This window comes from Lagopus leucura, unplaced genomic scaffold, assembly GCF_019238085.1.
Source record: "Lagopus leucura isolate 7727_CA_CO unplaced genomic scaffold, USGS_WTPT01 Super-Scaffold_100073, whole genome shotgun sequence".
NCBI lineage: Eukaryota > Metazoa > Chordata > Aves > Galliformes > Phasianidae > Lagopus > Lagopus leucura.
This window is the reverse complement of record NW_024962314.1, coordinates 143,203-154,522: the sequence shown is the minus strand read 5'-3', so window position 1 is coordinate 154,522 and position 11,320 is coordinate 143,203. Positions and strand designations below refer to the sequence as shown.

General features: G+C 57.1%; 1 protein-coding gene across 1 annotated transcript in view; it reads left to right on the top strand.

The window, feature by feature from the left end:
• The window catches only part of DENND2D (DENN domain containing 2D), a 14,143-nt gene extending 3,772 nt beyond the window's left edge, over positions 1-10,371 (top strand). Inside the window, 13 exon segments of the mRNA XM_042887187.1 lie at positions 1,147-1,284; positions 1,287-1,458; positions 3,238-3,422; positions 3,617-3,729; positions 3,810-3,879; positions 4,757-4,834; positions 4,919-5,059; positions 6,637-6,785; positions 6,868-7,045; positions 7,205-7,246; positions 7,673-7,763; positions 7,888-8,127; positions 8,783-10,371. Of these exon segments, the coding sequence (XP_042743121.1) occupies positions 1,147-1,284; positions 1,287-1,458; positions 3,238-3,422; positions 3,617-3,729; positions 3,810-3,879; positions 4,757-4,834; positions 4,919-5,059; positions 6,637-6,785; positions 6,868-7,045; positions 7,205-7,246; positions 7,673-7,763; positions 7,888-8,127; positions 8,783-8,844 (1,659 nt within the window). The 3' untranslated portion in view covers positions 8,845-10,371.
• Positions 10,372-11,320: the final 949 nt, after the last annotated feature.

The window sequence follows — 11,320 nt, the reverse complement described above, 5'->3', positions numbered from 1 at the left end:
CTCGGGGTTTCGCAGGGCAATGTTTGCAGCACAGCGTTTGCACCCTGAATGCACCACGCTTGCAGAATTCCAGCACGCAGCCATCAGCACCGGGGCCACAAAGCAAAACAAAAGAACAGACAAAAGCTCTCCGGGCTCGGTGCAGTGAAGCAGAACAGTTTTGGCTGTGCACCCACAGCAGAGCCCACAATGTGTCTGTTTGTTGGCACGGTGGGAATCTGGCAGAGAGGAGCCCTCAGTGGGAAGAGTCCAAATTCAGCAGGGCACGGATCGTGGCCAGGGCACAAAGGGACAGTGTTCCTCCAGAGCACAGAGGTTTGGGGCTGGGAACGCAGCACAGAAGCTGTCAGAGAGGAGCGAGGTGATGGCGAAATGCATTCGTGCTTGGCTTAAAGGGAGCAAGCAGAAAAGCTTTGTGCGTGTGGAGAGAAAAAGCAACTACCAAACAAGGAATTTGGGGATTTCTTCTGGCTGAAATCAATGATTGCTCTCCTAGGGTGGCTCCGTTTTCCAGGAAAGGAGGGATTTTCCTCTGAAGTCGAAAGGGAAAACCCCTAAATTTTTTATTCTCCTGCTGTTCCAACAGGAAATGTCTCCTGGGAGCAGCACACAGTCCTGCTACAGTCTGCTCCTTGAAGCACGAGTGCTCAGCCACCCCCCGGAACGGCAGAAATCCCCCCGGACCCACGGCTCCCAATGGCCCTGGTGGGCAGAGAGACATCACCGGGGGCAAAAGGGGGGGGTTGGGTACAGGAAAGCAGCGTCTGCAAACTGCTCTGACAGCGGGGCTGAGGACTGTACACAACTCATCGCACCTCACAGCTGTGCCCACAGGGCCGATCCGGGCGTTTTTGAGGGAGGGTGCAGAGCTCTGCCCACGGAGAAGCGCCAGCACAGGTGGGAGCGCAGCTTTCCCACACCTGGACAAAATCGCAGCTCGGCGGTGCCAGCTGGAGCTGCTTCCCCATCCCAGCAAACGGCCCCGGACCTGCGCCCTGCACAGGGGTGGCTCAGCCTCGCCCCCTTCCTCTGCCCAAAAGAGCCCCGGGGAGGCGGAGCAGCCGCTGCCGTAGGACATCCCTGCCGTGCCCGGCTCCTTCGTGCCCAGGGATGCTCCCGGCCCTCCCCATACTCAGGTAATCCCAGAACCACGTGCCCGGTGCTCCTGGTTCCCGGTGCTCCCCGTTCTTTCCGCACCCCACGTTCCCGGTGCCGTCTCCCCAACCTCCATCCGACGCCAGGTGCGGCCCGGCTCCCCCCCTCCCCGCTCCTCCTCTCCTCTCCTCTCTTCTCCTCTCCGCCCCGTCCCGTCCCTCCTCCCCCGGGAAAGCGAAAGCTCGACGGGCGGAAGCACAGCTCCCCGCAGCGCCGCACCGGGGCCGCTCCACGTCGGGGCCACCATGGCCTCCTCCATCAGCAGCTTCTTCCGACGGAGCCTACGGCGCCCGCGCCGCAGAGGTGAGCGCTGGGAGGATCCGACGGGACGGGACGGTGCCGGGACAGCGGGAGCCGGGCGGAGCGGGGATGCGCACGGGCAGCGAAGCGCGGTCGCGTCGGCACCGGTACCGGTTCGGTCCGCTTCAGCGTTCCCCGAGCCTCTGCCGCGGGGCTCACCCCAAATCCCGAGGCTTATCCCAAATCCCAGGGCTCGTCTCAAACGCTCTAAATCCCCGGGGTTTATCCGTTATCCGGGGGCTCACCCTAAACCCGAGGCTTTATCCCAGGTTCCGATGTTCACAACACCCTCTGGGGGCTCAGCCCGACCCCTCCTGCTCTGCCCTATTCCCACCAACCTCAACCAAAACCCGTCCTGAACGAGTCTGCCCCACACCAAAGGGTATTTACACCTTTAGCTCAGCGAGGGCATCCCCCACGTGGAAGGATCGTCCCCAAAGGCAGCACCGCAGGGTGAACCGGAACCCGGCATCGTGGCTGCGCCCCACAGCCCTGGTACCCACAGGGCACGGTACCACCGGAGGATGGTGCAGCAATTGGTTTTTGACGATCTGTGAGCGTTTCTGAGACATAAATAGAGATTTTCTCAGCAGCATCAAGCTAAAGCCACGCTCGGGGCTTTACGATTTTATTCTCAGCACTGAGTAGAAAGTGAAGCGAAAGCCATTTCCTTTCTGTCGGGGCAGGTGGGTGGCAGCACGGGGTGAACTCAGCCGGCAGCAAGGGCACAGTGGGGCGGGTTGTGCAGCTCCCAGCTCTGCCTTTGGCTGATAAGGAGCTTGCTGTCAGCGTGGGAAGCTGCGTGTGCAGCATGAAGTCTTTCTTGCAATGCCCTCGTTGCGGGCAGGGTGCAATGCTGCAGCCTTTGTCCTCTCTGTGCCCATGGGAGGGAGGGGTGAAAATCCACAGCTGGGAATGTCTGCAGGCTGAAGGCTGTAGGTGCCCACCAGGCCGGCCTTAAGGGTGCACGACAGTGGCCAAGCTGCCACAGGAACCCACAGCCAATCCCTGGGATACAGGGACAGACTGCAGGTTTAATCCAGCTGCGTGCCCGTTTTCCTGCCTGCTATGTACCTAAGCACAGGTACTGAGCTCATCCCCCAGCCCTCCATGCTGCTGTCCCACCACGAGCACCCCAGCACCCTTGGGCATGTCGCTGTGGGCTCTCCTCGTTCTTGTTTCTCATTGTGGGGCTGTGAAGCTGACGCTCCCCAGCTGCTCTCCCAACCAGCTCAACGAGAAAAAGGGTGCAGTTCCAAGGAGCTGCTTTGCTGTGGGAGCTGTGGTTTAAGGAAAACCCTCTGGTATCTCATTTGCAATCAGCAGTTCCCAGGACTGAGTGCATCTGGCAGGGAGACTCTGGGATTCATCTCACGGAGCCCTTGGAGGTGCTCAAACCAGACCTGTGCTGGCTGTTTGCTGTTTCTTTGTCCCCCTAAGGAAACAAATCAAAGTGCTCTAAAAGCACTCCCATGTGGTTCTGCTCTCCATCCCCCTTCCGTGCCCAGGCATTGCTCTGGGCATCCCCAACCTCTCTGGAATGGGGTGAAGGAGGGCTGTGGGGGTCTGATGGTGCCTTGATTTCCTCCAGAAGACTCACTGAAGTTGTCTCTTTCCATTCCATGTCCTGAACCCGTGGGTCCCCTGTTGCCCTCAGAGGGACCAGAACCCGCTATGTTCCGGGTCCAGTTCACGAGTAGCTCTGTTTCTCCCTCCATGCACACCTCCCAGCCTTACCTTTCACTGTTCTCTGCTGGTTTTGGCTTTGTTTTTTGGCTGCAGAAGGCAAACAGGAGGCCCCTGCAGCCGACAGCATCCCATCTCGTGTGCCTCTGGGAAAGGCAGGAGAGCGGAGCTCCGTCTTCTATTCTGCTGGGCAGTTCTTCTTTGAGTACCTGGTGGTGGTTTCACTGAAGAAGATGTCAGATGGACGTTATGAACCCAAGATAGCGTATCAGTTCCCAAAGGTATTTGGTCCTGCACCCTTCTGGGGAAAGATGAGTTTTCTGAGGTTAAGAGGAAAAAGGGGACGTTTCCCTTCCCCATCACCAGAGCCAGAGGAGTGCAGGGAGGTACCCTGTGCAGGCACCCCAAAGCCATCCCGTGCCACCCCAGCCCTGTGGGTGCCATCCATCCCCCTAATGGCATCATTTTGTTCCAGCGTGAGAACCTCCTGAAGGGTCAGAAGGAGGAGGAGGAGCGGCTCCTGCAGGCCATCCCCCTCTTCTGCTTCCCCGACGGCAACAACTGGGAGCCCGTTACCACCTTCCCCAGGTACCTGCCCTGCTGCGGTCCCACCTGGAGGGCTGTGGGCTGCCAGCTGCCCCGTGCCCATGCTCTGTATCTCCTCGCAGTGAAACCTTTTCCTTCGTCCTGACGAATGTGGATGGCAGCAGGAAGATCGGTTACTGCAGGCGGCTGCTGGTGAGCGCTGGTTGAGGCTGCGCCAATGGGGAGGCGATGTGATGAGCAGTGGGGGTTGCCCCATGGGCTTGGGGTGTTTTTTGATATCTGTTGGGATGTCAGTTGGCTGCTGGGTGGAGGAAAGCAGCCCAGAACAGAGCTGGGAGGTGGGATGTGGGAAGTGCCAGCCCCGTACAGCACTGGGTACAGGGATGTGTGTGGTGCCTATGTTGGGTACAGGGGACCTGGGTGCTCTCAGCCCCATCCCGTGTTCTGAGCTGTGGCTGCCTCTCAGCTCACGGATTCTGGCCAGCATGGGGGCACGATGGAGTTCTTCTTTGGGCCTCAGTTCACATGCAGGATACTTAAATAGGGACAGAAAGCCATGAGGCTGCAGCCCACGCTCAGTGACTTGCTGATCCCACCACCCCATCCTTCTCTCCCCACATCTGCACCCAAGATTTTGGTACTGGGTGTCCGAAAGGCTGAAAGCACAAGGAGGAAACGAGTGTGGGATCATCCAGGTGGAAAGGAAAGAGAAACCTGGGCACTCGCTGGTGCTGTTTTATCAGGAGGTGGGATTAGCTGCAGGAATGGGGCAGGAGGTGTCAGATGGGGAGGAAAGTTTGGGAATGTGCCACAGGGCTTTGTGCCAAAATGATGAACAACCCTGGCATCCAAACTCCGGGCCCTGGTGCCCTGTGCTCTTACAGCACAGCACATCCGTGGCTGAAGTCCCAGCTCTGAAAGTCCCCCAGCGAGCAACTGGGATTTTTCCCATTCCAATTCCAGAGAAGGTTCTCCTTGGGGTGAATGGGTCTGGAGATCACTGGGAGGAGGAGGGATCTGACGTGATGGGGCTGGGCGATGCTCAACCCCTTCTCCCATCCTCCTGCAGCCCTCTGGCCGTGGTGTCCGCCTCCCTGAGGTCTTCTGCATCATCAGCTGCCTGGGCTGCTTCGGGCTCTTCTCCAAGGTGGGGCTCTATGCGGGTACCGCTGTGCCAGGCGGCCGCCCTGCTGCCTGCTGGCATTTCGTGGCTTCCTTTTGCCTCCCTCAGATCCTGGACGAGGTGGAGAAGAGGCGTCAGATCTCCATGGCTGTGATTTACCCCTTCATGCAGGGCCTGCGGGAATCGCCCTTTCCAGCTCCGGGGAAAACAGTCACCATTAAAAGCTTCATCCCCGAGTCGGGCACAGAGGTTGGTTGTGGGGACTCGGCACCTTCTGTGCTGCTCCAGCGTGGGGCTGCCTCCATGGGTTTGGGTCGGGCAGTGAGGACTTCGTGCCCTGGGGGACAGAGGTGCCACCTCCCGTGAGTGAGAGCAGTGGTGAGGATGGAGCCCACCTGTGGGCGATGCCACTTTGCAGCTCCATCAGCCCGGAGCCCTCAGTGCAAAACCTCACCTGACACCATTCCTGAGCATCGCTGCTCAAACAGCCTCAGCGTCAGCACTGCTGTGCTGGGGCTGTGCTGGTTCACACCCTGCCTCAGGGCTGCAAAGCAGCAGTGCAGGCTGCAGCTCGCCCTCTGCACCGCCTCAGCCGAGCACCAAAGGCACGCTGGAGGCATGCAGCAAGCCCAGCTCCTACCTGCAGTGCTGCTCAGAAAGATCTGAGCAGGGCACGGTGCCCACCTCGCCCATGCAAAGCACAGGGCCAGGTTAGCACAAGCAGAGCTTGTTCTGTTTTTCCCTTTCTCTTATGGTGAAACTGCAGTGAAAAGTTGGAAGGATCTGCCCTGGATCCTGCAACAGTGCTGAGCATCCCCAGGATGCGTCCTGCTGGGGTGGGTCTGAGAGCAGGATCCTCCCTCTCCAGTGCCATTTGGCAGCTGCCTGTCAAATTACAAGGGATTTCTTCATCCAGGAAAACTTGTGCAAGGGCTTTGCACGTTGCTCAATGCTCTGGCTGAGGGCCAGGCTGCAGGAGCGTGGCTGGGGGTGACGGGGAAGCAGGGCGAACGGGGACGTTCTTTGGAAGAGATGGAATGTGAGGCTCCTGGCAGGGGCTGGAACGAGGCAGGGAGATCCCAGGGAAAGGGCTGGAAACATCCTGGGTGCTGCAGGGCTGAGAGCTGGACATCGTACAGGATTTGTGCTGGAAGAGGCTGTGGAGGCCCTGCGCTGCCTGCTGGGAATGCAGCACTTTGATGGCAGTGTCGCAGCACAGGGTGACCCCACAGGGCAGGCAAGGTGCAGAGAGGTGACAGGGCTGTCACACCTCATGCAGCGCTGTGTCACAGCTCACTGCTGGGGGCTGTGCACCCAGGGCAAAGCCAACTGAAGGGACACACCACCACCGAACACCAGCCTGATGTTTCACCTTTGCATCCTTGCAAGCATGAAGCGTGCCTGCCCTCCTGGGATGGCTTTTGAGGAAGTCTGTGTGGTTTTCATAGCAGAAGTTGTGCCTTCCTCCCTTTTCTGGGCGACTTTCTCCAGCGCTGCCCGCAGGCTGTGTGCTGAGGTCTCCTACTGGGGCCTCGTGAACACTGGAGAACTTTGGGTTACAACTCCACTGCCCTAATCAGTAAACGCTACAGTAGGCACTGCCTGTGGCATCCCCTGCATTTTGTTTCTGCGTGTTCCAAATCCCCGTGCAGGACAAGGGGAAGGCTGTGCTTTGCAGGAGGTCTCGATGCAGATGCTGCAAACTCCAGGATGTTTGGGCAGTGCTGTGGTCATGAATTGCTCCCAGATCATCTTCTGGGAGGCTCAGGTGGGCACAGAAGGGATGTTTGCCCCTTACTCCAACCTCGGTGGCTCTCACCCCGCAGCTCATTGTGCTCACACGTCCTGTGGACGCCCACCTGGAGCACGTGGAGTTCCCAGCGCTGCTCCAGCGGCTCAGCCCCATCCTCATCCTGCACATCTTCGCCTCTGCCGTGCTGGAGCGGCGGCTCATCTTCCTGGCTGAGGAGCTGAGGTCAGTCCTGGGCCGTTTTTTTACCCAAAATACCCCCCAGGCCCTGGGAGAAGCACAGGTTGAGCTCCTCGTGCTCTCGCAGTGTCCTCTCGCAGTGCATCCATGCTGTGGCTGCTCTCCTCTACCCCTTCACGTGGGCTCACACCTACATCCCCGTGGTCCCTGAATGCCTCCTTGACACCGTCTGCTGCCCCACGCCCTTCATGGTTGGCATCCAGATGCGGCACCTGGAGCGAGTGCTGGAGCAGCCCATGGAGGAGGTATTTATTGCAGCCAGGAGGGGTAAAGGGGTCTGGCTGAGCGCTGGGTTCAGCTGTGACCCTGAGTTTGTGCTGGGTGGGAAGCAGCAATGGGGAGGAGCGCAGCGGATGTCTCGGTGGCTGTGGTTGCTCAGCCCGTTGTTCTGTGCTCTCTTCCAGGCTCTAATAGTTGATCTGTGCAAAGGGAAGATCCTCAGGGCGGTAGGTTTCCCCACTCAGGATGTTGGGCTGAGGGACAGCACCAGGAAGGGCCCCTTCCCCACTTTGTCCCAGCTGCCTCTCGGTGGCAGGGCTGTGGCCTTGGTAGTGGGAGTGGTGGGGGTCACCATCCCTGGAGGGGTTCAGAATGGTGGACATGTGGCCCTGAGGGACATAGGTGGGCACGTGGGGTGGGGTTGGACTCGGGATCTCAGGGGTCTTTTCTGACTTTAATGATCCGATGATTCTGCATCTTTGTGTCCCACAAAGGGATTCCTCCACCCGCTCTGCTGCCCCATGAGCAGCAGCCTCTGTGTGTGGGGCACCCCATCCCCAGCATCACTGCACACCATAACCACAGGGCCCTGCAGAGCCCCTGAGCACCTCCACAGCCACGCGGATCCTTCATGGGCCCCATTTGCCTTCCAGGTGGGTGATGAGAAGGAGATCTTGCCCATCAAGCTGCAGAATGAGATGCTGGCATCTCTGAACAGGCACAACAGCAACAACAACATCCACAGTAAGGGCGTCTCTTTACATGGGGTTAAGGCGACAGAGGGCAGACGGTTCTCCTAATGAGACCTGGGCTCCATTTGGAATAACAGAGTCCCATCTCCACCTCTAATGCTGTGTCCCTCCCCCAGCATCCGAGCAGCTGAACGCACTCATCTCCGAGGCCTTTGTGCAGTTCTTTGTCCGTCTGGTTGGGCATTACCCCTCCCACATCAAGTGGAGCAAAAACGGCCTGGGCACCTTCCAGGAGAGAGCATTCTGTAAGGCCATCGCCTCCAAGACCAACCGCAGGTTTGTGAAGAAGTTTGTGAAGACCAACATGTTCTCCTTATTTATTGAGGATGCAGAGAAGAGCAGGATCCCACAGGAAGGTAAAGGAGGCTGCAGAGTGCTGGGGGGGGGGGTGGAGAAGGGGAAAAAATGCCCCATACTCGGACAGGGCTGCAGCTCAGTGCTGGGGATGCTCAGGGCAGTAAGTGGGACCCGAGCACCCATTTACCTTCAGTGCATTTCTCTGCTCCTATTAGCAGTCAGAAACCAGCTGGGCTCATTTTGAGACTTAGGCAGACAGCCAACAGAAGCACAAATGTTTGGTTTGGACACGGATCTCCCCAGCCTGCTGCGCCCTGCCCAGGGTACACAGGGACAAACCTGCAGCAGACAGAGGGCAGAATCTGAGCTGTTGTGGTCCTGCTGTGTCACCTTTTTTAGCTGCTTGCACTCTCATGGTCTCCCGCTTTCTTCCTTGTTGGTTGGGTACAAAGCACAAAAATGGAACAGGAACAAATATGTGGGTGAAAACCGATGTGAGTGTAACCTGAGTTCACTCTGGGGGGGAAGTGGTGGTGGGTGGAGGATCCCCACAACCCCGTTTCACCCGGACCCCCCTGGATGTGGCCCTCTGTAACCCAGTGCGTGCCATCCAGCCCCATGCACCACCTTCCAGTTCCATGCACGAGCTGCAAGCACAGCTGTGACAGCTCTGGCCCTGTTTGCTGACCCCAAACCACCTTTCTGTGCCTACAGCCTACTTCCAGCAGAAGATAACAGAATACCACCAGCAGAAGAAGCACCGAAGGGACTCCTGAGAGCAGCCTGAAGGGCCGGCACCCAGCAGGGCTGTGTGTTCCACCTGTGCCCAGCCAAGGGCAGAGCACTCCGGATTCTGCTGGGTCTGTCCTGCCCGAGACTCATGGAAAGCACCCAGCACCGGTTTCTGCCCTTTCCCTTTTCCCTCAGGGCACCGTTGCACTGGAAAATAGTTTTGCACAGAGCTCACAAGCGGGTTGGGGTGTCTCCTCCCACCTGGCTGGGCCAGGAACATGGCTCAGTGCTCAGCCCTATGCTGAGCTGCTCTGGGGAACCCCAGCGCTGTGTGCTGATGGATGGAAGTGGGGGGCAGCTGCAGGACCGGTCATTGCTAAAGGACAAAATGGACCAGTGATGAGTAGGGAACACTGTTGATTTCTAAGTAAGCCAAACATAGGTTTGGCAAATAGGTAGCATCCTATGGAATAGTTTCTGAGGATTCTGGTATCTGCTGTCTTTGTTGGTGATGCATGGAACCACTTCAGCTGCTTGGGGAAATGAACTGACAGGCTACTTATTCACATCATAAGCAAACCTGAGCGTTACAGGACTCTGATCTGCAGCAGAGAGGAGAGCTGGGGAGGAGGAAGTGCTGGTTAACTCACAGTAAAACGTGGCAACGTCCTCCTCACTGCTGGGTTTGATGCCAACCCCTGCTGTATCACTGTGGTTCATCTCAGTGCTGCCACTGAAGCGTGATGCCTGCAGCAGACTTAAAGTACTCTTAAAATACCCTCACTGCTCTCCCCTTTTTCTAATGCATCTGCACAGGAAGCAAGGGCTGCTGCACAGACTCAGAACTGCAGGTCTGCCTGGTTCCTCCCTGGCACTGGACCTTCCCAGGGGAGAGAAGGGATGAGCAGGGAGAGATGCTGGCTTTTCCCAGCAGGAGGTGTGGAAGAAGGCAGAGCTCTGTCCTCTTCAAGGCTGCGTGGCCAAACTGCCCCATCTCAGTCATCACAGTATCTTTTACTATAACTTCCTTCCTCCTCCACTCCCCCATGGTGGCACTGAGCTGCTGGAGACATTTAATAACACGATCCACGATCCACCTGCAGATGTTGGGTCAGAGCTGCTGGGACCCTGACAGAACTGAGGCAGAAGCAGAGAGCATTTGTTGGAGGAGCAGCTGTGGGTGCAGCCCTGCACAAATAGAAGCAGCAGAAGCGCTGCTGAAGAGCAGTGATGTGCCCAGCCGTGCTGCAATAGGGATGGTGACTTTTTGCTCTGCTTCTGTTTGGGTTGGGGGAGGATGAGAGCTGTTTGTCAGGGCACAAAGGGGCTGGGCACTGCAGGCGTCGTCTTTGCCTCCACAAGTCCCAAATCATGGGGAGTGTGATAGTTACCATCAGCCTATGGGAAATTAAAGAGTAGTGAACTTTGGCTGTGCTTCTTGTTTTTTCATCTCCCACCACAGAAGGGGAAGCGGAAACGCAGGGCGTTAATAAGCAGCTGTTATCCTTTCTGCACAAACCACTCTCCCACTTTTCCTTCTCGTTGTTGTTTGGAGAAGTCATTGACCTTCTGAGCTGCATAACATCTCATTGAGGAGAAAGGGAAGTGGTCCCTGCTTTGGCAGCAGCTCTTCAGTAATGAAGCATCGCCACTGGCCTGAAGGTCTGGAACCTGCAGCTGCTTTGCTTCTGCCTGAGAAGCGCCCAATGGAAAGTGACTGCTGCTGAAAAGAGAATGGATGTGTGCAAAAATGGCTCCTCGAGCAAGGTGTAACTCATGTAATGCATTTTATGACATACTGCATGGGCTATGATTCAATGAGAGAGGAAGGAAAAAAACCCGGGGCCACAGTCTGCCCCCAGGCCCCTAAATCCTGACCCCCACCTCTTCTCCTGTCTTTTTCCCCTTGGGTTATGCTCTAACTTCCTCACAGCTCAGCCCTCATTTCCTACACCTTTATGACTGGTGATGTTTCTGATCTGTGAGCACTAAGAGCTTCTGGATTTGGGTTGGCCCAACATTGAAAATCAGCTTGACTGATAGAACTACTCACTCACCTGGGCAGCACAATCCAGCAACAGCTTTAACAACACCCTGCCCTGTAACACCCAGAACCTGGACCTCAAGGATGTGCAGCAAGAGCAGCAAAGAAAGCAGATCCAGTGCTAAAAAGCAGGGCAGGTGCTGAAGAAAATCCCCTCCTTTCTTTGGGCTGCCTCCCACAGCAGCTGCTTGCAGCCGTGCTCAGCTCACATTGCAGCCAACCAGCAAAACTCAGTGCATTTTTAAACCCTTCTTCCTGCTCAAGGTCTGTCTCACACTTTGCTCTAAGTCTGCAACAGTAAATAAAGCAATGCCAGGAAATGTTGCCCTGAACTGGAAAGTGCTCATTTCTGATAAGCTGTGAGCGCAGCTCCCAGCAGTACAAACAACCAGCAGGCAGGGGCTCCGTGCTTTTGGTTCTGCTGCACAGCTGCCCCGTGTGGAAGATGAGGTTTGTGTTACGGTGTGTCACACCAG